Raw genomic sequence first — 26,255 nt, forward strand, 5'->3', positions numbered from 1 at the left:
GATTTTAAACATGATTACGATAACATAAATGAGAAAAATTTAAATATTATTGAACTGTTCCACTGGAAGTGTTCAGTCATCCATGGTATCAATCGAATTCGTGCCGTTTTCTGTCGGACTTCAATATGCGGAGGTGGGGCGGTCCAGCAAGGTCAGGTGTGTCCACTACTGAACCCTACAACCCCTCAACACTGTGAATAACGGATTTACCTTTCTTTAATGCAGTGTAGTGACTGCGTGTCCCTGCTGCTCGTACCTGCATCTGTTATGAAACGGAGTGGTAGACAAAGGACTCTTGACTGTTTGCCGAGAATCATTCCCTTTTGAAGCCAATCGTCTCATCCAGGAATGCGATATAATTCATTAACGCTAAACTGGGCTAAGAGAAAATATGCTTGGCGCTTTGTATTGTAGACCACAGTAGAGAAATTGAGATGAACAGAAAGTATTGTAACTTAACAAACTCAGGAGCAGTGGGGGTTCCCGCCTGAGCCAAGATAGATGACTGGGGAAGATTCTTATAATCATCATCTTTGATCAGGAAGAATCATATTGATCTTTATTTCAGTGAGTGTCCAGTGATGTAACCATGAAAAGCAACTTGTTATTATTTCTTATCATAAGTGTCGTTATTTTAGTTGATATAATAAAACTCAAGCGAGTCATTCTCAGATCACCACAAACTAACTTCGGAAAGATGTTATTAATGAGAACCATTCTTATGGACCGAACCCACTGTGTCGATGCCGTGCCTACCATCTTGATGTTTGATGTTGGCCTCCGTTTTCCAAGGCTACAAAGTATACACATAAATAATCTTGCGGAGAAACCAGGTGCAGATACCTAGCTGTGATACGTGACGCCGGGCTCACGTGTCTGCCTGATGTCTGCGATCGATTCATCATTTCCATGGTGATAGGAAGCCTGGTTTGAGTGTAGGTGACATTGTCAGGACACGCTTTTCTGTGTACCTTCCCTAGTCCATCAGTAATAAAGGAAGCATCGGCGACGCCAGATGCACTATCACCGAAATAATATAATAACAACAACAGAGCCCTCAAGTTGAGGGCTCTGTTGTTGTGGGTGTTAACCCATGCACGCCCCAGTGTTACAGCTCCGCAGACGGGGTTGTAACCACTTCCTTCACAGAACATGCGTGTACCGCGGCTGCAACTGAACAGAATGCAAATTAACTATTTAATAAGCATATTTTGTAACTAAAAGCGCTGGCGCTTTTATTCAAATCCAAAATCAGTCCAGAGGTGCTGGGGTTATCACGCGAACAAGCTTTAAAGTGAAAAGACAGATGTGCAAATTGGCACAACCAAGAGGACTGTTTACAGCTGAGCGGTCCACAATAATACCAGTTGTGTCACTTAAGAAAAAAGCCCATGAGCTATAGCATTACCCCATGGCCTATAATCACTGAGATGAACGCCGTTGACCCCAACATTTATTTTGCTTGAACAATAACTGGATCTTACATGACCACCTTGACCTTGCTTTCGGTGGCATGACCTTTGTGGGCGGCAGCGCCTCCGTACTTCTTACTGGACCGTAGTTGGCCAGGTGTCTCGCCAAGTCTCCTGGTACGCGCACCTCCCACCTGCACCTCCAACTCACATGAACTTGTGATGAAGCTTGCTCACTCGACGGAGAGATGGGTGCATGTGAAGGAAAAGCGGTAAATGAGACAATGTATCGGTCAGTTGTAAGGAGGTTCCCACCTGTATTGTGGAAAGGACGGTGGGGAGCCAGGTGGGGAGATACTCAGGGAACTCCACACGCGCGCGCGCGACAGTCTGCCATTAGCCACGGCCGTGAGGGGATGTCGATGCTGCTGCTGGGCCCGGTATGGACGCCTTACTTTATCTGTGACCGAGTGTTATTGTGTGACGGTGCTAGTGGTTGACAGAGGAGTGGGGAGAGTGAGGTAGTGGGGAGTGTATGTTGTACAGTGTGGGCGACACCCACTTGGCCGCCTCCACCCGCTCTTGTCGCACCAATGTGACGAGGCTCAGCTTGGCCCACCTACTATATCATAACTGTGCCGCTGGAGCTGAGCCAGTGATTTATGTGCATCTCATGACTGGCCGCGACCCACTGTTGTGTTGTGAAGAAGACTACTAGTGTCCACGTTCTCACATGGCAGGAGCACGTCCTGTGTTGACCGAGGTTTCCTTAGATTTGACTTATTCGAGTTTGAAAGTTGATTTTGTGCAATTTTCCTTGTGAACAAGGGGTCAGATTATCTGGGTTCCTTTGCGGATGTTGCAAATTGTTCCCCGAGGCCGTGACACCCAGGAAATGGTTTGTGACGTGTAAAAGGAGTGGTGGGGTGAAGAGTGGAGGTGGTGGGGAGTTCCCTGATTGTCCTACGCCTCGCACACTCCTTCACCCTCCAGTCCTACCCGAGCCGAGAGACAGTCACCGGAGCTAACCCGGATTGTCCTCCTCACCTCACACACGTATAAGAAATAGATAAACATTCAAAATGAAGAAAAAATGAGCACATAGCATCATTTTGTGTGTGTGTGTCAACCATACGGCAGAGAACTGGAAGTAGAATGACTTGTGTGCGAGGATGGACAGTGGCTTTGTGAGCCTTCATGATGGATGCCGCCGATATTGACATAAGATGACGCTAGACTTTGGGTGAGCGACTGAAGGTGAGGGGTGTAATATAAGGGGAAGGACGCGGGTGCCGTGAGAACAAGAGGAGATCAGCAAATGTGGAGGATGTGGCAACAGAGCATCATGCAACAAGAACGTTGACCCCCCTCATGCACACGCCCTCATTCCTCTCTCCCCATTACTCCTCCTTCTCTTTATCTTCCCCATCTTTCTTGTATCTTCTCCCGTCTCTTCCTTTTATTCTCCCTTCTCGTATTTGTCATTTTGGTCCCTTCATATGTACTCTATGCAAGGCCACAGTTCATGATAAATATACAGGCATATCATGTTACTTTCGGCTACTGTCTGGAATCGGCGTGATCTTTCAGCCTTTTCCTCCATCCTGACTTGGTGTTTGTCCCTACTTGTTTGACATAGTAGCGTAACATTATCCTGTGACGCTTTGTTAACCTCTGTTGTCCTTGTCTGGGGAAACATTTACGTATGCATAAATCACACACCCCAATCACACACACACCCCCAATCACACACACACACCCCCAATCACACACACACACACACACACACATAATCACACACACACACACACACACACACACACACACACACACACACACACACACACACACTCAATCACACACACACACACAACACACACACACACACACACACACCCAATCACACACACACAATCACACACACACACTCAATCACACACACACACACACACACACACAATCACACACACACACACCCAATCACACACACACTCAATCACACACACACACCAATCACACACACACCCAATCACACACACACACCCAATCACACACACACACAGACTCACACACCCAATCACACACACACACACACACAGACTCACACACCCAATCACACACACACACACACAGACTCACACACCCAATCCACACACACACACAGACTCACACACCCAATCACACACACACAATCAATCACACCCACCCACCCAATCACACACACACACACACACACACACACACACACACACACACACCCAATCACACACACACACCCAATCACACACACACCCAATCACGCACACACCCAATCACGCACACCCAATCACACGTACACACACACACACACACACACATATACACATACACACACACACACACACACACATATACACACACACACACACTCTGTAGTAATTTTTTTTACGGGGATTAGCCCACCCGGGCACAGGTCACTGACCCACATCAGGGCCTGGGGGGCGAAAATATGATAATGATATTGATAATATTAATAATGATAATAATAACAAAGAACCATAAAGAAATACAAAAATGAAAAAAGATCAAAAGTGAGAAACAATATATGTATGTTGTGTTGTCAAAGTAAGAGAAACAATTGAGACCCTGCAATTGTATGTAAATAAGGCAGAAAGTTAGATCAGCAACCTGGGACTTGGTCACAATTTTCGTGATGCCATATGGCAGCAGGGTCTACCATTAGACAACACAGGGCCGGATTCAGGAGTGGGCAAAGTGGGCAGCTGCCCAGGGGCCTCCGCAATCTGGGGGCCTCCACATATTACAATATGTTCTAATTTCCTCAGTATAACTGCATATGGCTTCAAAATTCTCCAAAGAAGTGTTCAAATTTAAAAAAATTCCCGGGGGGCTTACAGCGCCCCCGAACTTCCAGATGTTTAGGGTCGCTTTTCACTCGCCACCCCATCCCCTTGGGTAGTTATAATGAGGGGGGCCTCCACAAAGAGGCTGCCCATGGGCCTCCACAGGTCTAAATCCGGCACTGAGACAACACATTATGCTACAATATCTTCCCAGGCGGTATTTCCTCCCTGTTTGGTAGCTGCCTAATACCTGCTAATTTATGTGAAAACAAATACTTTACAAGAGGTTAATGAGTAGTGCCGAGACAGGTAGATAGTTTCTCGCAGTTAAATTATTCAAGGACGTAGCCTCAAGGTATAATGTAATATAGTGGTCTTGCTGTAGGTGTCGCAGTGCTATACTTAAAAAGTCATTTCACTGTTGTTTTGAATCAATTTGATCTGTTTTAATGACAGGATATTGTTTTTCTTGTTTTTCTTTAATTTATAAGTACAGTACTAATGATTAATGTTAGTTGGTATGTAGGTTATGGATCACATGAAGATTACAACCCCCAGCTTATTTCATCTAATGATTAAATGTCCAAACGTTAAATGGGGTGTTAGTGTTATTAGGTTAGTGTTGATTGCTAGGTAACATTATTGGTTTATAGCAGGGGCGGAGCCAGGAATATCAAAAGGAGGGGGTCCAAAAAGTTGTGGGTGGGGGGAACATGGTGGGCACAGTGAGCTCACCCAGCTGGGTGGGGGATGCTGTAAGCCCTCTTAATTTTTTTAATCTGACCAATATCATGAGCATTTTGAGGCCATGTGCACTTAATATTAGGAGATATTCTAAGGTCACTAGAATTTACTTTTTACTATACACAAATGCCTGAGTACACTACTGCATTAAAGAAAAGTACCCTGTATTGTAATTTTCTGATGAAAAGGGGGAGTCCGCCCTTGTTAGGTCAGGTTATTGTTAGGTTAGCATTAGGGTGGTCAATGTCTTTTGCCTTTCTTCCCCATGCTGTAATATCTCAGCCTGTTGCTTGCTCTTCCAAACGTCTTCCAGGAAAACCAAAACAACGGGAAGAACACAAAATATTTTTTTATCTATTTATTTATTTATTTTATTTTTTTTTACGTTGATTAGCTCACCCAGGCACAGGTCACTAACCCACATCAGGGCCTGGGGGGCGAAAATTTAATAATAATAATAATTATAATTCATAGTAAATAAAATTTAATAAAAAATAAAAAATGAAAATAAAATAATAAATTAAAAATGATAATAATAATCATAATAATAATACGGTAATAATAATAATAATAATAATAAATAAAAAATAAATAAAAAGTGAGAAACAATACAGTATATGTATATGTTGTGTTGTCAAAGTAAGAGAAACAATTGAGACCCTGCAATTGTGTGTAAATGAGGCAGAAAGTCAGATCAGCAACCTGGGACTTGGTGCCATATGGCAGCAGGGTCTACCATTAGACAATACATTATGCTTCCAATGTCTTCCCAGGCGGTAGTACCTCCCTGTTTGGTAGCTGCCTATGACCTATACTGTACATATCTAAATTATATCTGTAACTCTAAGATTCATATCAAAGTTTTGATTTTTCATTCTGGAAAATATAAAAATTATATTATTCAACATAAACAATAACCGAAATTGTGTTGAATAATGTTTTTTGTGTTTATATTGCCACAGTGAAAAGATTAAAAATGTGTGCGCAAAACCTAAAATTGCATACCCAGTGTACACATGAGAAATGTTTTCTTTTAACACAAATACTTGCTGGTTTAGTACATTTTAGCATTTCAGGAGGGTTGTGTCATCAATTGTACCATTTTTGCTTTCCACTGTAGGTAATCCTGCAATGGGAACGGTACATTTTGACTAGGGGACTGGTACAATATGGCAGGGGTATATTACAAGTATAATTCATAATGTTCACGTGTTATATACTGTACTGTACGTCTATTTTTCATTTGCATCCATGTACTGTATGTACAAATCGTTTAACATGTGTGTCATCATCAGCCAACATCGTCACTTATGTTTATATATACTGTACAGTATGTGCCATTCATTTTTGTGTATCACCATATATGTCGTGTAATATGCAACAACGAGGTCTAGTTGTAACTGGTTCTAAGCACAACTCATCACTTTCCTTGGCTGACTTCTGTATCAAGGAACAATGAGCCTGTGTGTTTACTTCTCTCACACTTTGTACTGATGGTCAACATTTGTGCTTGAATGAATATAATACTGTATAGTATAGTCTCGGTTTACGCGGTCAATTAAACCCGTGGAGGTCCACGTAAAACGAGAAACGCCGGAAACGAAATAACAGAACATATGGGATTAATTGAAATAGAGACTGGGCCGACCCCCAGACTACCCTTTTTCCGACACAATACGTACGTTGTGGTAAAAATAACATCTTAATTTTGTGATGGTATGCACACACAATTAATATTTAAGAGAAATATCAATAATATTAGGCTTTTTAACACTTAACATAAGTAGAAGAGATGGCTGGGCACACGGGGATGGTGGGTTGGTTCCGAGGCAGAGGGCAGATTATTGGCCCTCACCTGTATTACTTGTATCACCTGTATCAATACCCACCACAGGGGCTAGCAGGGCCTCTTTGTCAAACCCCTCAAAGTCCATATCCTCACTATCACTGACTTGGGCTGGCTGTGGTGGCGGTGAAGAACTGTAATGTTTTGTTGACTGGGCAAGGGTTAAATAGACCAATCACAGCTAGCGGCAGAGGGAATGTGGGTGGTAAGGATGCGCGGGCCGATCACAGTCCGATACGTCATCTGACGTGAAGAGCCGAACGAAAGCAGCTTGTCCGCCGCTTCCGTGTAAATGCTGGAATTTACCGCTGAATCAATAATTGGGCGATCTGGACAGGTGCCGCGTAAGTGACCAACCGAGTACATGTACGTATAAGAAATCTGCGTAAACTGAGACTATACTGTATTGTACGTATTTGATTAAGCTTCTTCCACCTAAAATGTGAAGTTAACTGAATGTAAATGGTGACACAACCTGGCCAATACTGTATAAGAAAAAATATTTGATAATTTTTTACAGGTTTTGTTTGTCTGATTTAAGATTTGCTCTTCACTGATGTTGTCATTTAAAAACTGTATAAGTACCATATTCATTTACAACATACTTCAAACAATGAAAAGTGTAATTACTTTTATTTTTATAAATTTCAAACTAGTCTCACACAAAACTCCATTTCAGTATTTGGTTAAAATGTTTTTAGTATTGTCAGTGTGTCTTAAATATGTGTGGTTTAATTCTTTTGTTTTTCTTTACAGCCATCAGACTCCTGGGTAACAGTTCACAACCTCAAACAACTGGATGGAGGGATATTAGACCCAGACGACCGGCTCAATGATGTGGCAGATGACAGAGAGCAGATCATCGCCCTGTATGAGGAACAGCCCCATCACCACCACGGAGGAGATGGAACTTCAGCCTCGTCTGACTCTGAGAACCCTTCCCCGGATATCTTCCAGGTACCACTTTTGTTTCAGGTGTGTGTGTCTGACCTTAGAAGCACAGTATGTACAATACAACTTACCCAGAAGTTGGTTGCTTATGGTTACATAATGCTTTGCTATATTGAGTTTTGCTTTTAAAATTGTCCAAAGAATATTCATGGTGTAGAATTCTGTACTCTTCATGGCTTTGGTAAAGGTAGATGTTGGAGCTGATAATGTAGATTCTTCACACTGTTTTTTATAATGAATTAGAGCAGACCAAAGTGCTTATTATAGTTTTATAGATACAATACTGTTTTCTCTGTTGATCAGAGCACCTCAGCTGACCATTAGGGCATTCTCAGGCTTTTCTTCTTGAATTAATCATAAACCATACTCATTAGTGGCCATAAGGAAAACCAAGAAGATCAGATATGTGAGGTGCTTATTGTTGTACAAGTTATTGCTTTTTGTGAAATGTAGTTTTATCTAGAGGTTAGTTCAACTTTCATCGTGGTACTGTAACCTGCCTCAGAGGTATTAGGTTATTTAGAACAAGGCATTAATCCTGGCATGCAAATGATCCAGTGGAATGACCTTTAATAAATCATGAAAAATAACTTAATAAAGCAACAACTACTGTAATCTGATCTTTTATTTTATTTTACTTGAGTTATGAAGTCCTTTATAAGATTGACATGTTCTCACATTATGTTATTATAGAGTTCGTGATTGTAGGAAACTAGAACACGCTTGATATTACAAGGTACACAGGAACATGGGAAGTGAGAGTGTAGGTCAATTACAAGGATAGAGAAGGTCCTTGTAGGTCCTCTTACCTTCAGGGGAAACTAACAACTTTTATATATCCATTAAATACAAGAATTATGTTGACCATTATGAAAGGAACATGATGCTGGGAAAAAGATCCTATTTTTAATCCATGTGTCCAGATGGGATTATAAGATAAATTTCCTTTGGGTATTTATCTCTGTGTATATGTTATCTTTATTAATTCCTGCTTTGTGTAGGGTAGTTGAAGGGGGTATTGAACTATAAAGAAATGAGGGGACTAGTAATATGTGATGCTAATAAGTAGAGGGAAGTAACAGAGAAAGGCTTTGAATGTTTAGTTGGATTACCTGAAGACTAGACACCCTAATGCCGCATCGAGGGAGGGTTAAGTGATGTTAGTGTTAAGGTATTTAATCATCAGGTGAAATAAGCTGGGTGTCTAATCTTGAGCTGTTCCGTTTAGTTCTATAACATCATCTCTATGTCCCATTTGTACGATGAAAAGATTTGAATAAAAATCAAATTTTAAGAATGAATTTAAAAAATTTGATCTTCAGCTTGTAAAATCTAAAAAAAGTAAGCTTTAGTATAATCCAGTTCTTTACTGACAGTACAGTACTGTAGTTTGTTATTAACTTATTGTTGATGCTATAATCTTGACAATGAAGGAAAGGTTAAATTGTTAATTTTATGAATTAATCATTCCATACCAGCATTTTTATTAATGATTCTTCACATACAGGATATTGAGCACAAATTCTCCCCATTTACCGAATGACATCGAGATAACGGGCGAGGAGTTAAGTGCCACCCCACCTCCTCTCCATGTACGGCGAGGGAGTGAGCCTGCACTCAATCGCTTGTCACCTATCCCACCTGCCAGTGTCCCTCCTGACCCTACCAAGAGGTGGTCAGCAGCACCAATTATAGAAGACCAGAACACACCACCCAGCTCCACACCTATGAAGACTATTGTGAGTTCCTTTTCACAATATTGTGTCTACTTTAACTTTTCATTACACTGGAATTTTTTAGTTACAGAAATGTAAGAAACTTGGGTAGGCAATATTCCTTTGAGTAGCATTAATAAGCAAATAATAATTATGGTATGTTAATGTGTTCATTCTACAGAAGTGGTAAATGATTTAAGAATTATAGTTTGAGATACAGTATTATGATTGTCAAAATGTTTATTACAATATTAGGAAATAGTTGGTAGTAATCAAGAGATACAGTTTGGTACATGCAAGCTTCTCATTTTCAAATCTCTAATTACTAAACTAACCATTACTTTTCAAATTAAGTTGTGTATTTTCCCAATCACTGTATTTTTTTATTGTAAAAGAATGGCATTTTTTTAATCTCATATTATACTCCTTACACTGCTGCTAGGGATGGTCCTTATAACTCTACTCCCATTAGACTAGTACGTACAGTATTTCTTAAACTTTATCATATAAGAACTTCCTTGTTAAGAATTGCTCGAGGTCTGATTCGAAGATACTACATTCCACCCATTACCAGTGACAAGTTAGGGGAGCTAAAATACAGATACCACTCAAGTTCGAAAGTCATTTGATATTCATTGATGCGTAGTTTTTATTATATTGTGCGATAAAATAATGTCGACAAACTTTGGTCTTGCAGGACGGCCATAGTTCTACGAGGATGACATTGTGTTTGTGGTAGACCCGGGGAAAGAGGGAAGGGTCAGGGGAGGAGAAAACCCCTTCCTCCTCTTCGTCGTCCTCACACCAATCCAACAACACAGCTTTCACGAGATTTTCCCGTGACACCAATAGATGCTCTGTTCAGGTAAAGTTTTCCCTCCAAACCCTGTTAATGTTATTGGTTATCTCGAATGAAACTTAATAACTGGGGTGATATAATGAACTAATAGAGATAAACCAAATGGATATCTTGAGACCTTGTTGTGACAGGACTTTGGGTTAATTCAGTTTGTCCACGTGAAGGATATTTGTTTTTGTATCTAGGAACAGTTGATAATTTGAGTGAGGTTCTTTACGACCATGAGACAAACTTGCTGTTCAGTAGTTGAGTGTTGGAGGTGGTGTCAACACTTGCTGATGTTGATTGTTTTGAGTTTGTGACAGCTGTTTAAACATACAGAAGGGCAAAAGGAGGTTGAGTTTGTATGCATGTTTTGAATTTCCTACACAGCAATAGATACCTTGTGTGGTGTTACAAATAATCCCTCCCAGAATTGTGAGCAGCATAGATTAAGCCTTCATTTGCTTTCATTCAAGCCCTGTAAATGCCATAACAGAAACTGTGTATCAAATTAATGTATGTTTTCTTCTTAGGTACTATCTGACAACCCTGCAATGGCTCGATGGGCAGATGCAGCAGACAAGGCCTTAGCGGCAAGTGAGGGCAGACGGAGAGAACCTCTAGGGGGGTCGGCTTCCTCCCCACTGCACTCCCGAGATCCATCCCACGAAGACACAAACATCATGTAAGTAGACGTCTCCATATATCCTTATAGAATGTTTTCAAAATCTAAATGTTAGTACAATGTTTTTGTTTTTTGCCAAATTAAAAAAAAATAATCTGAAATTGTGATGGTTTTCAGTAACTACAAGTACTAATTTATGTGTAATATGCAGGTCTCAGTGTTGTAAAGATGGGATGTACCTTTGTTTTGGGTATGGGTAGGATATTGGAGAAACATTATACAGTGCTTATAATTAATAATGTTTTGTAAATTGCAGCTTGTTAGTGGTGCTAAGTAATGACCGAGGGCCACTAGGGATCCACGTGATCCCCAGCACAGATGGTAGAGGTCACGATCAAGGTCTGCTGGTGGAAGGGGTGGAGCCCGGTGGAAGAATAGCACGGGATGGTAGAATAGAAGTTCATGATAGAATAATAGAAATAAATGGAAGACCTCTAAATAATATAACATTCCAAAAGTAAGATGTGTGTGTATGAAACTATTTATTTAGATAAATTTAATTTATAGTAAACAAAGCAGTATAAAATGTCGAGTATAAATCAATATTTTATTATTAAATCTTCTTTATACATTTTTGTGTTTCATGAAGCCAATCATCAGTATGGCAGTGTTGTTTGTGTTAGTCTAATTTTCTCCTCTCTTCAACAGGGCCCAAGAAATTTTTAAAGATGCCATGTTAACCCCAGAGCTTCGCCTCCGAGTGGTAAAAAGACCTGACTACCGTGACTTTAACCTTCATCACCAAGGATCCTTGACCTTTTCCTCAAACGAGTTGGTCGAAGGAGAAGAAAGATGTAAGAATTTAAATTAAAAAAATAAAGTTTCAGCTTCCTTCTGTTTATTGATAATTTTTCATGAGTGTACTTTTACCGAAATAAGTCAGAATGGGATAGGATAATGCTTACTGTATCTGGGAATTATGCAGATTAATTATAGACATTTCAATCCAGTTTCTTCAGGAAGGAGTATTTTTTAATGTTTTTTTTTCTTATTTTATTTATTTTTTTTTTTGTGCGTTGCAGTGGTTGGAGGAGCTAAAGTGGCCAGCGTCATGCCTACCAGAAAAGTTCCCCCAGCATCCCTATCATCCCGTACACAGGCTGTTATTCTTCAGAGTAACACGCGCAAGCTCGGCCGTAAGGTGACGGTGCACCTCACCAAAGGTTCACACGGTCTTGGGTTTTCTATAACTACGAGAGACAACCCGGCTGGAGGAGAAGCACCGATTTATATAAAAAATATATTGCCAAAGGTAAGAATTAGTTTATTTTTATTTTTTATTCTTTGTTTAGTATGATACAATAATGGAACTTTTAATGCTCTCATTTTACATCACATATTTTTAGTGTGTCATGATGAAATTGTTTAAGATGATTGGCATATTAATAATTCTATTATTCCTGGATTATATGTATGATGTGGCATATTGCATCATTATTTTGTTTATCCTTAGGGAGCGGCGATTGAAGATGGCACACTACGCATCGGAGATCGCTTGTTAGAAGTTAATGGTGTCGAAGTGACAGGCCGCAGTCAGTCAGAGGTGGCAGGTCTACTGAGACAGATATCAATAGGTGGAGCAGCGACTCTCACAGTATCTCGTCAAGACCAACGTAACGGAGAGGCAGGCAGTGGGGCGGGCGAAGGAGCATCAGAAACTGACAAACCTTCTAGCCCTAAACTGCCGAGACAATTGGTATGAAAATAATACAGACTAACACTAGTTGAAACTGTAGGTAGTCTTAAAATATGCTGTATATAAATAAATTGAGTCCATTGTGAAAATATCATTCATAATACCTGTATATAGTATTATAGGCTGTACTGTACATATAAAGGGGCAGCATTTTCATAAGGAAGTTGCTTATTTAACATACATTTAGAGTAAGAAGTATAATTCATGAGGGTATTGCTAAATCATTATACACTTAGAAAATTGTTAGACCATATAATTTATAAGTATAGTGTCATGTTTCATGCTAGGTCAAAAACAGGTTTCAACATGACAAGAACTCACTTTAGAGGCTTAGAATACATGTTTGTAATGTCTAGCCCTTGTGGGAGGATTAATTTAATTATCTTATTCATTACAAGTATTCATTATGTTGCATGAACCTCCGATAGATATACAGTCGCCCACAAAAGTCCTGTCTCCTCTACCCTTGAACCACAAGCCCCGAGATTCAGACTCGTGAATCCGAAGCATTTCTGGACATAATAATGGACCAGTGTCTACTGCTTTGGGTTCACGAGTCTGAATTTCAGGGTGCGTGGTTTAGCAGTAGAGGCAACAGGACATTTGTGGGTGACTGTACAGTAGCACTTTTTCATGCTTTCAATTGTTACTTCAAATGTTTTCTGCACCATCCTTCTATAGGTAAACAAGTTTGCTTCCTCCTTGTTATTGCTTGCATCGCTGCATCCATAAACACAGTGATAGGGTGATTGGTTGTGCCTTGTCTGTCTTGGTGGTCTGTTTGGCACATCAAATGAAGTATACTGTATAGGTAATAGAGAATGTCGGGAAATTCGGGTGTAGCTTTTAGATTCATTAGTAGTAGCGGTGCTCCACCTATAAACAAATTATCATAGAGATGGTTGCTGGTTTTCAGGGCAGGTCAGATGATGATAACCAGTCCAGGCCTTTGATGAACCTGGCCAATGTGGAGCATAAATACATAACAAAAAACAATATGGCAACTCTTCTCAGATATCTGCTGTTCAGTGTAATGTGTTGCTCTCTTAAAGGGTCATCCTCCAGAACTTAAACTAAGGTTGTGTGTAACTAAAGCCAGACATCAATAGTGGATCATGATTTGTTTTCAATATCATACCAACATACGTTCATGAGGTAGTAACGTGTGTTTACTTCTCATGATATCAGTATATAATTATCCTTATATCACATACAGTACCAGATAAATTAGATTTTTTGGATTGTACAAAAAATACTTCCTCATAAAAGCTAAAAAAAAATAATACTTGTCACATAATGACATTAATTTCCCTAATGTGCCACATATTATCCAAGAACCACCACATGAAGGACTTGTCTGACCTTCTCATTACCTTGTTTGGCTGTGTAGAAACAAGTTATCAAAGAAAGGACTTGGCCTCCTACTCCGTCATTTATAGATTCTTAGTGTTTGTGGAGAGACTCGTGTAATGTAGTTTTAGGATATTGACTCGCTACAAGCTTACTCTCTTAGCTCGGTACAAAATGACATGCATGATTATTGTTAAGTGAGTGCTACATCTTTAGAAGTTGACTAAATGCAACTAGACAGCTTATTTTTAGGTGCATTGACTGTAACTGACCACGACATTTTGTTATAGGTGTCCATCCACCCACAAGACAGCCAACCTTTCTTCTGCCAGGTATTTTATGCTTTCTTATCTGCTTACCGTAGGCTGTGTTGATCAAGTACAAGAAGTGAAATATTGGTTCACTTGATGAGTCACAATTTTTTACAGATAAAAAGAGTACAGTTCAATTCCTTTTTTATTTTATTTTTGGGGTAGTGTGTAACCATCCAACTGATGCCTGAAATTTAAACACTGAGATGCAGTACAGTATGTGTACTGTATATTGTTACAATACTGTACTTGGTGTGGGATGTTTTAAACAGGATAGTATATTAACTAAATTTCATTATCTTGTATTTTATGAACATTGCCTGAAATAGCTTGTATGATTATGCCATTATATCAGGTGTATTGGCCACCCTGTACATCAGCAAAGAATGACTGGCAGGAACACATACACAGTATATACTGTACAGTATATATATGATGTGTTTGATGAGTCTACCATACATAGGTAAAAATAATTGGCACAGTTTTAATAACCTTGATTTGATATCTTTGCCTGAAGTATGTACAGAGAATGGGGTGTGCTTGGTTGGCTACTACACTGTAGTAAACAGTTGCCTACACAGAAATTCATTTAAGAGGAGAGTAAAAGAAGAGAAGTGTAAAAAGACAAGGCAGAAGTACTGGGTGACATTTGAAAAATGGACAACTGAATCAAGAGCGAGTTAGAAGCTGACACATCTTATAACCAAAAAATTCTTGATATCTGTCAGGATTGATATTCATAGAGGTGAATGATGTAGTCAAGGAAGAGCAATGTGTAAAGGAAGACATTCAAGTTGTCTGGACACTGGAGCCAAACATTGTCAGTCTAAGTAGCAGTCTAGATATTAGTAAGAGTGTACTGTAGATGTATTGTTGTTCTTGTTTTTGTTTACAGTATTGCATGATAGACATGAACACTTGTAATAAATTTAGTTAGGTATTTTAATCCATTATTTTTGTTTTTACACATTATGAATTAATCGCTTTTGTATTTAATGATTGACCAAATTTTGTCTTGATCTGCCTTAATGTACAAAGACGGGAGCAGAGAAAAGGCAACCAATAGATAAACAATGACTAAATAGACACATAGTACTGTACTGCATGAGACTTGTCCTGAATATCAGTAGGTTAGCTTAGTTAGAGAACCTTTATGATAACAATTTATAAGATCACATTGTTGTCTTAGTTACTGATACATAGTGTTTGTGTTCCACCAGCCTGCAGAGAGAACCACGGAGGATAGTCTTATGTTTCCCTGGAAGCAAAGAGAGATCCTCATGTTTGAAATTCCAGTTCATGATTCAGAAAGAGCCGGATTGGGTGAGTACTGGTTACTTACTTACTGTTTACTTATCCTGTAATGAAGGATAAATGCTTTTAAGGTATACAGCGCCAAGGAGAGATCATATAAGTGTCATTGTCATTTCTCATCACCGAGGTTTCTCCTTGCCAGAGACCAAAGACGTATAAAGCTGGAAGATTTGAACCGATAAAGGTTTTTGATACAGTACAGTGTAACGTCGATATAACAGATAAGTTCCAAGAGAGGTCACTTTAAACCGAATTCGCACTAAATCGAAGTGTTGTTTCAATGGAATAATTTACTTTGGTAGTATGTTAAAACAAACACTCATAAATCAACACAGCTCAAATTATGGGATGTGAAATGGTCTGTTTACTAGCCATCAGCTAATGGGAAGATGGGGGGGGGGGGAAGGTGAGGTGATGTGTTTGACAGTTGATGCCAAGTGTCTAGTGCTTATTTATTTATCTACTGTATATGAAGAGTGACTAAGTTTTTCTTTTATAAAATGTCACTAAACTGATCTGGGAGAATATAATTAACATTGCTGGAATTCTTATAAGATAGTGATTAGTTTGAATATAAACATGCTATAGTTTACAATAGACATACAAATTTTAGTTCTAACTAATTTTATTACAAAGGGCTAAGATTTTTATCTCTTGTGCAAAATATATGACATTTATATTCAATTTATTCACTGTCTTGCAAGGATTCCAGCAATGCAAATAATATTCTCCTAACTTTAGACTGTGATATTATATAAGATAAAAACTGTCAGCCTATATCCACCCAACCCTGGCTGGGAAGATTGAGGTGACAATGACACGTTTCACAGTTGGCGCCGAAGGTCTAGTTAAGAATTTATTTGTTTATTTACGTCCTTTTGAATGAGTTTTTTTTATTTATAAAATGTCACAGAAATGACCTGGGAAAATATAATTTACATTGCTGGAATTCTTATAAGATACAGTAGTGATTAATTTCAATATAATCATGCTATAGTTTGCACTAGACAAAAATTTTAGTAATCATTAAGTACATTATTTTGAGTACATGTGCAGTACAGCTTTGCCCTTAGGACAGTGTAGTGTGTCCAGGGAAACATTAAGGCGCGAATTTTAAAATATGATCCGCCAGATTGACTTGCTCAAAATAGGACATATTATCTTTAAATTAAAACATTGTCCTTAATTGTGGGTGTCGCTTTCAATCAATAATCTTAAATTGAATCGCTTTAAATTGACGTTCTACTGTACTAGAAAATCAGTGTGTGTGTGTGTGTGCGTGTGTGAGTATGTGTGCAGGGAGTTCCACAAAGTGCTAGTACAGTTTTTGAAGGTAAAGATTCTAAGTTTTAAATCATAATTGATAAAAAAAAAATGACACCTCTATTCTCATAAGACTTGATGCTTCATATTTATACAACACCTGTACCTCAGCTTCCTCGTGCCTCTATATTCTTCTCATAATATCACTACAGTATAATTGTCACAATATACTTCAGTTGGATTTTATTTCCTAACTTTAAAAAATTGTTCCCCCTAAAAACTAAATCCTGATATGCTACTACAGTATATTCATTTAATTAGCTTCTTACTTTCAAACTGTATGAAAAGCTGCACTAAGATAATGTTTTTTTTTTCACTGTAAAGATTTTAAATAGTTTGTTGATCTCATTTAGTTTTATGTATTTCCAATAGTATTTCACAAATATTGAGAGACGGTTGAAATTGCCATTGACGGCACAGTATTTTTGAAAGACAATATATTTAACTGTAATGTCGTCTGTATTACACTTTCAAATATTTAATAAACTTGTAATATTGATTTGATTTTATTTCCAACAGGAGTGAGTGTGAAAGGCAAGACAAGCTCAGGTCCCAATGGCTCTGTTGACTTAGGAATATTTGTAAAAAATGTCATTCACGGTGGCGCGGCTTCTCGAGATGGTCGACTCCTCCAGAATGACCAGCTCGTCAACATCAATGGCTTGTCGCTTCTTGGCAAACCTAACAGTGAAGCCATGAAGACCCTTAGAACAGCAATGCATCAAGAGGTTGGTCTTAGAATGTGATGACTTTATTTTAAATAGAGATTTTTCTTGTGTGTGTCACTACAGATAAAGAGTAGCTGTGTGCTCTTGCATAAGAAATATTTCTCAATATTGAGCATATGGTATGATGTATCTATTTTGTGCATTGTGTAGTAATAAAATTAGTGTTGTCTTCCCCAGGGTCCAACCCCAGGTATGATCTCCCTTACCGTCGCCAGAAGAACGGACCACAACAAAGAGCGGTCAAGCCCCTCCTCAGCTAACAGATCGGGTCGGGAGTCAGCCAACAGTCTACTGACGAACTCTTCAGGTACAGAGACATTAGGTGGGGCCAAGTCCTCCCCTGCCACACCAACACCCGACAATTCTGGTGTTACTGATTCCTCGGAAGCAACAGTCATTTTTAATGCCAATAAGGTAAATATTATTTTCAAAGGTGTTGAAGATACAGTATTTATGTTATATTTTACCATCAGTACTGTATATGAATTTAATTGTTTTATACTGGCAATATATTTCTTTCATAACTTGTCTTTCTTTTGTTATTACAGTATTACTGTACTACAGTATTGTTATTTTCTTCATTAGTATCATTACTATTATATTTATATTATCACCCCTCATGTTATAGAGAAATGAAGATGTACGTATACTGTATTCCAATTTTTTTCTAAAAGTACTGAATGTGATACTTTCTTTAAAGCTATAATAATTTAAGACTTTAAGCAACAGTTGATGGCCCCTCAGCACCGGTTGTGTAGTAGTTGTTTACATTTCCAGATCTTAAGGACATAACCCTTTCACAATGGGGACACCACTTTATAGTATTTTATTTGGCTAATATCGAATGATTTTATTGAGCTCAGAGGGAACCCCATATACAAGGGAGTTAAGTGTATCACATCAAAATATCTCATTTAACAAGGTTCCTTTTTCTGTGACAAATAATCTGTATAAATTTTTTTCCAGTATGATGATTGGCCTGAAGCCGATGGAGGAGAATTTACGAATATGGACACATTCGATGTTAGGAACCCAGTCATCCAAAGATTAACTAGCAATAATGGAGCGCTTCGAAATGATAGCTACTATAAGGTAATGGTAGTTGATGTATAAGTGGAGATGAGGTCCTACAAGGTACAGAACTACTAGAGAGAGCAGAAGTACACACACACCAAAAAGTATCTTTATGGAGGGGTCCAATGAATTTCAAAGTGAATGCTGTTACTCCTGTTATCTGGGAAGGATTTGCCTGGTGCATCATATTGTCTAACACAAAGCCGTAAAGATACTTTTTGGAGTGTGTGTATATTTATATTGACCATTTTATTTGTTGCCATATCATAAGCTCAAGCAACTGAAGGAACTTGACGTAACAGTGTTTGTATTCTCCGTAGTCTTTGTATCGATTAGATGCATAGGACTGTATTGTTGTGTCCACCACTATGACTAGGAGTTTTAAAGGATCCTTGTTTGAGCCATAAACTAGAGATACAAATATTAGCAGTCTTATTTCTTTCTGTCTTCCCCAAACTGCAAATATCTTTACATTATTATCATTATTATTATTTTTACTGTATTGGTATTGTAGTATGCAAGCAGTGGTGATACATCTGACATGGGAATTAAATAATACAGTTACAGTAATAAATTTACCTACAACAGGTAGTAGCCTTTAAAACTGTCTGTTCTAGAATAGGTAGAATTCATTAGTTGTTTTTTCTTACCCAAGCATAAAACACTGATGATGAAACTCTTAAATAAATGCAGGGATGTTATTTTTCTTTTGCATTATGTTGATCTGTCTGTCAGTTTCTGTTCCTGACATTTCTTTCTGGCATACAACTTGTACAGTACAACTTTCTTAATAGGATGTTAATTTTTTTCATGTTATCCAAACAACTGTAAATGTGTAACAGTATTATTTTTTCTGGGTTGACAGAGGTACCGGGAAGGGACACACAATCACATGTGTTTTACATACTTTGGGAATGCAGGGGTAAATGTATGTCTGATTACTATTCTTTGTTATATAAAATGGTATTAATCCTCCCCTAGGCAACCCACGACACTTGGAACACATCACAGCTACAACAGTTAGTTATGCGAGGTGAGCGCGAGTCATTAACAACTGGAGTTCCTGGTATGAATCCTCTTGGTTCCCCAACTGTTAACCTGCCATCTAGGGACACTCTCATCATCCATGACGACGCTGGGACCCATCTGTCAACGTAAGTAAATTTATTGAATAGTGAGGTAAATTTAGGCATAATACCATACAGATGAATGTATTTGAATAAAATATATAAAAAACCAAAGAACTTGTATATAGGAAACATTGTGATGACCCAGGAGAAGGTTTCACTTCAAAGTTTTTGCTTATCTTCAGTATTTTAATTTATCTCAAATAGTGATGTAAATAAGATCTAATCCCAGATAAAAATTGCTGCTAGTTTTATTCAGTATTTCACAGAACATGAGTAAAGATATTTACTTTAATTAAAGAACTTTGCATCTTATAATTTTGATGCGAGTTATTGAGGACTGTAGTTGCCACTTTTTGTAGTAATATTCAGTATTATTTACTGCTGAATATTCTGAGAATTTCAGGGATGAAGGCCACTGGTACTTGAAGTAAGCATGTGATTATTTTGTTCCAATAAAAGTTTCAGATCGCAAGATAAATTCTCTCATAATAGGAGTCTTCCAGCTACTGAAATGTAAAATTTTCTTGTGAACTTTTGGCTTTTACTTTAAGAACCTGAAGTCACAGTACTTGTTAACAGTATGGAAATCAGTAACTCCTGAACGTGGAGCCATAAAGTGAGTGCACCAGCAGGTACTCATCCCACAGTTTACTAATTGTGAACATTAAAATTAATCTCCTCTTTTATTATTTCATCACTAGACAAATTGGTGGGTCAGATGGTCCTGGGGCCTCCACAGGAAGCTACAGTGACCATCCCAGTCAGACAGATGATGCCTATACCAGCCAGTAAGTTGTATTATTATTTTCTTGGTTGACTCATTGATTATATTATTTTTGTACAGTATAAATTACAGTGCGGTATGCTATAACGAATCTAATTGGTTCTAGAACCTTGTTCATTATAGCATTCGTTCATTATAGGATTAATCCGTTCCAGGCCCCCAAATACAACCACTTAACACTGAAAAATATAATATCAAATTGTAAAAATTTAAAAAAAAGTGCATAAATATGCATTTAAACCCCTGAAATAAAGAATATCATTAATACTTGTAATAAAAAAACAATAAATTAGTAAAAAAAAAAAAATGTTCGTTGTAGGAGTTTCGTTCGTTATAGCATTCTCAATTTTATAGGTAAAACCGTTCGTTATAGGAATATTCATAGTAGAATCCATTCTTTATAGCATACCCCACTGTACATTATATTTCACACTTCTGAAACACTTAGTGAATACTTTGTGTTCCTTGGCCTAATTTATAAGCACAAAGGAGGGAGTTTGTCCCTCACATTACCTCTCTTGAAATGTAGGTCATTCACATGGTCTTGCATTACAGTGGGAGGATTATTAAGCTGCACTAGCAGAAGTGGCAGTGGAACTATGTATTGCATAAGTAGCATTAAATGAATCCCATGCTCACTTGAGAGTGGTGCTTGGTCTGTGCTGATGTGAAGGGAGTGGAGGGGGTTTGGACATATTTTTCAAGTGAAAGATGCAAAGATGTGTAATCATTAACCTTATTTTTGGTGGGACATATTGTACAGTGGTCCAGACCATCTTGTCCGTGGACTGTTGTTTGAGCTTGGAAGTGACTTCACCCAAACTGGAAATGTCATTGTGTTTATTTCATTGATGGTTCTTCTCATGGTTATCTACTGCAGACTGCTGGCATAAGACAGACCTTACAAAACCCTGTGCTGTTTGTTAACCCATTGAGTGTGGAGGTACAATGTGCTGTAGTTAGAGACATCAAAGTTTAATGTATGTGTTCCAGTCCTAGGCTTGTGTGATGAAGGGGCCCAGAAACATGAAAGAAGAGGGGAAATAATAGAGGAGATTGGTGTCAGACAATTATGAAAAGTACAGGAAAGGACTAGACAGCTATTAGAAATAGTCATCCATTCTTGCTCATATCTTCAACATGGATGTACAATACTGTATACAAAATGAACCCTGAGCCCCCTTGATTCATAATGCTTCATATCGGTTTATAGTGTGCGTCAAGTTGGGTTTGTACGACAATAAACATCTTGCATAAAAATTGTCTAGGTAGAGGTAGTGTTTCCCCAGCTACAAGACTAAGTTATACTCTAAATGATAATGACACAAATATTCCTGTTAAAATTCTCTTATGTTATCTATGGTACCTAAAAATTTTTGCAGAACCTCCCTAGAAGAGAATGTGGCAGGGTTCTCCCGGGATCAGTTTGGTAGGCAAAGTATGTCAGAGAAGCGCCATGCCACCTTGGATGCCAAAAACACTGACACATATCAACGTAATAAAAAAGCAAGGTAACTCCTCTGGTTTTTATTTATGTACACTCGCTCTAAAAAGTATCTTTATGATTTCCTGACACGACCGACGAAGGATTTTGACAACCTTATCAAGACAACAGGAGTCGTAATGTTCATTTCAAAATTCATTGAACCCATCCGTAAAGATACGTTTTGGAATGAGTGTACTATAGTAACAAATTTAGCAATTGTATTACATTTAGAAATATTTTATTGGTGTCCGTTGTTGTTTATCCATGAGCTTTTAGTTCCATTGGTTTTACATTGTTGGAGTAATTTAATATGAGAAATAGAGAGAGAGAGATATATTCAGCTGTTTACCAAAATATAGACAGTGCTAAAGTATCTTTATTCCTTTGTTTAATTATTATGTTACTATTAATTTTTCTTTGTAAGTGTATCTTTCGTATGTGTTAATTTTAGCACCTTTTATCACATGTTTGTGTCACTACCAAACAGAGAGGAGAGAGAGAAACAGAAGCAGTTGATGTTGGCTCAGGAGAAACTTGCCGCCAGCCAAGGACTAGGAGCAGGTGCAGCAGACGGTAGGTTTCATGTCTGTTGTAACTGTAGTAGATGTGTTCAAGCAGCTCTAAGCTCTCGTATACAGTATTATAATTTTATACAGGGATATATGGGATCTTTAATTAATACTTAATGCACTGTTTGTCATTACTGAGTAACCTTGCTTTTAAAAGTCATTCAAGTCTTGTGATTCCCCTGAAAAATGCCTAAAGAATCAGTCGGTTGCTTTAAATGAGTGACAACTACTGTTTTAACTTCAGCAATACCTATACAGAATGACAGACAGTAGCTCCCGCTTTATTGTGCTGGTTTAATGTGTTTTATAACTAGTTCAGCTTATAATGGTGCTGTGAGCGACTTCAATCTCGGCAAAATTGTTCAGGATTCAATAAGGCAGACTCAGACTTTTACCTCATCCTGTTGATTAAATTTTTGTGTACAGTATATAAGAGAGATAAAGTTGTTGAGAATAACACTCATCTATGTTCATTTTGATTACTTATATATTATGAAATTGCTGTTGAACATTCCTGAATAGTTGTGACAATTGAGTTGCTCCTTTGTGTTATTATGTAGTATTTATATTAACCCTTAGATCAAGAATACCTTAGTTTTAGTTATTGTTAATTAGTAGTGAAGGAAATAGCTACAGTATTTATGAGTAAATTGACAATGGCTACAATTATTCAAATAGCTTAATTGTAATACAAGACTGCAGTACATCATATCTTGAGTCTCTCTCCATAACAAACTTTCACAACAGCTAATATTTATATTTTTCTTCTTCGGTTGTTTCGTGTCTTTGCAAAATAGTGCACCAACTATGTTGTCATGAGTGGCATTTGTACATGTAAAGTCTAATGTATTTGTTTAGCTTGATTGTTTCCTGTCATGACAGATGCAGACAACTGATATACTTTGAAATCAAAACTTGAAATGATTAAAAATTTGGAATTCTGCTCACGAAATCACAGTTGGTTAGCCTATAGGATGGTACACAATACAGGTTGTAATTGCAAAACAGTGCTTTATCATTTTGCACTTTTGTCAACTGGACGTTGTTTCTGACTTGGCCAGTACACAAGGTGTAAAATGTTCAAGGCAGAGGTTGAAAGCTCCATGTCTCAGTCATAACTTGTATCACCTGGAGTAAAGATAACTTTGATATGGTGTCTGCCCTCAAGGTGGAGCTGTGGAGGAGTTAAGACCTGGGTCAAGGGAAGTTGGCATTGATGTGCCCCCCAGTGACCCCCCTCCTACGGTGCCCCAACAGTCTCAGCCTCCTAAGAAAAATATAAATCAAGGTGACCCAGAAAGTAGAAGAGGTTCGATGACTAGTGGACACCCGCGATCACCAATAAACAGTGCAAAGTCATCATCACTTCCTCGACACAAGTCAAATCAAAACAAACTAAAGTCAAATCAGACAAGTAGTGAAGTACGAACTAAACCTCAATTGAAACAGCAAATGTTGCAAAACCTAAAAACAAGTAGAGGGGGTTGTGAAGTGTTGAGTGGCAACCAGGGGAGGGGCACGTCCAAGGGGCAGTGGTCTGGTCACCCTCGTGGCCCTTTCAGTGCAGTTACCCGCAGTCTAGAGAGGCATTACTGTAGAGGGAACCAGCGGACCACTTTTGGCCAGGATCTTTCCACCATGATCTCAAACTGGGGTAACTAACGGCTCAGTACTGTGGTGCATGGAATGGTTCTTGTCTTGTTTCGGTAAACACTTTTGTGCATTTTGCCACCACTGTGAATGCAGGAAATGGTCTTGGTGGGGAGTATTGTAGTAATTATTTTTTAAGTCATGTGCAGCACTGGTGCTTGTGCTGTTCTAAAGGGAATGCATGTTAAGGTTTATATTTATGCTTATGCACTTCACATGCTGTGTAAACTGTTGGCTATTGTAATGCATGATGTAGCTGTTATTAATCACCATTTGTCATATCTTATAGTTCTGTAGGTTACATTAATAATAATAATGGCACTTCACTAAATCAATATTCTGTATTTATGTTTATTGATTTTATAGTTTTGTGAGAATTTTAGACACAGTTGCACTCTGCACACACTCAAAGCTTAACACACACTAAGTTTCTGTTCTTATATGGATATATTTTCTCACCAAAAATATATAAAGCATGTGTAAAAAACAGTAATTTTTAATAGTTACTTCTTGAACTTCAAAAATATATATATAATTCACTGTTATCTTGCCATTAAAAAATAGTTTGTACTTTGTCAGTTGTCTTTCATCACCAGGAAAGGTAATATAAGAGTTACATATAGATTATGTCAGTACTTAAGCTACATATATTCAAGGTAAAGTGAATTAACTCAACATAATATCTTGTACATATACTTGTGATTAAATGTCTGTTGGTAATTTAGATTATATCTGTATATTATATCATTAACATCTTTTCTTATATTTCTAATGTTCTTATAACAAAACAGACTCATTGCTTCTCTGACTAAACTATTTAATCTTTGTATAATAAGGACTCAGGGACTCATAACTGAAAAATTACTTGATTGTTTGTCTGTGTAGCTTCCCGTAACCGAGAATTGTTGAGTCGGGAACCTGTGATGGGGAAGCTGGTTCGTGCCTCGTCCGATGAATCTCTAGCCTCTCAAACTCTCCAGCGCACCAATCACGCACACCAACCCCCTTCGCATGAGCACATATCATCACAGGGTAAATGTTGGGAACTGGTGCTACCTGGGAGGGTCTTCTGGCTCTTGGTACTGGATATATTAGCACAACTATGATGGTTTATGGAAATCCTTTCAAGAACTTGAAATGTTTTCTTTTTTTAATATTCTAGGAAGTTAATGTATCTGCAATTCTCGACATTGGAATTCAGTTTATGTTATCTGCACAATATAAAGTTATGTTCAGTGTAACATGATTGTAATTTATAATCAGGAGCTTAGGATTATCGTTCTTTTAAAGTATTTTTAACGTTATATACTAAAGGTTCCGGTGAAAGAAGAAGGCAGTTTAGATAGTTCTTAAGTTTTCACACTTCACTAACAGTAGGGTGCATCACCTCTGTATTAGACCTAGACTTAGAACACATGTTGTTTGGCAGGTGCAGTATAAAGACTGTTTGACAGCTATTCAGGGAGAACATGTGTTGTTCAGGATTCTTGCCACCTTTATTTTTATTTCTTCACTTTTTACTCTGATGCCAAACTGTATTCTAGTAAATTTGTGGAATCTATGTCTGTATCTTTTAAAGGATCTATTTTGCTAGATAAACAGGTTATTTGGTCTTTCTCCTCACATTCTCCTGCCTGTAGTTCAACTTCCTTCTTCTAGTGTAACTTAAGGTGACATTTTGTAAGTCAGCCCCACATTAACGCTTTAGAGGGTAAAGTATCCCTTAGGTATTTTGCTCCAACTAACGCCAGATGATTTTATTCAGCTGAGGGGAGTCCTGGCCCCACTAAAGGGTTAAGGGAT

General features: G+C 38.1%; 1 protein-coding gene across 1 annotated transcript in view; it reads left to right on the top strand.

Moving 5' to 3' along the window:
- Positions 1-1,811: 1,811 nt before the first annotated feature.
- LOC121867419 (partitioning defective 3 homolog) overlaps positions 1,812-26,255 on the top strand; it is a 46,213-nt gene continuing 21,769 nt past the window's right edge. Inside the window, 20 exon segments of the mRNA XM_042367330.1 lie at positions 1,812-1,852; positions 7,602-7,802; positions 9,304-9,320; positions 9,322-9,535; positions 10,886-11,037; positions 11,294-11,494; positions 11,686-11,831; positions 12,060-12,289; positions 12,491-12,733; positions 14,374-14,415; positions 15,615-15,717; positions 17,551-17,759; positions 17,937-18,173; positions 18,726-18,851; positions 19,815-19,987; positions 20,665-20,751; positions 22,130-22,258; positions 22,721-22,806; positions 23,971-24,456; positions 25,338-25,484. Of these exon segments, the coding sequence (XP_042223264.1) occupies positions 1,829-1,852; positions 7,602-7,802; positions 9,304-9,320; positions 9,322-9,535; positions 10,886-11,037; positions 11,294-11,494; positions 11,686-11,831; positions 12,060-12,289; positions 12,491-12,733; positions 14,374-14,415; positions 15,615-15,717; positions 17,551-17,759; positions 17,937-18,173; positions 18,726-18,851; positions 19,815-19,987; positions 20,665-20,751; positions 22,130-22,258; positions 22,721-22,806; positions 23,971-24,456; positions 25,338-25,484 (3,253 nt within the window). The 5' untranslated portion in view covers positions 1,812-1,828.

The sequence above is a fragment of the Homarus americanus genome, unplaced genomic scaffold, assembly GCF_018991925.1.
Source record: "Homarus americanus isolate GMGI-L3 unplaced genomic scaffold, GMGI_Hamer_2.0 scaffold23598, whole genome shotgun sequence".
Classification (NCBI taxonomy): Eukaryota; Metazoa; Arthropoda; class Malacostraca; order Decapoda; family Nephropidae; genus Homarus; species Homarus americanus.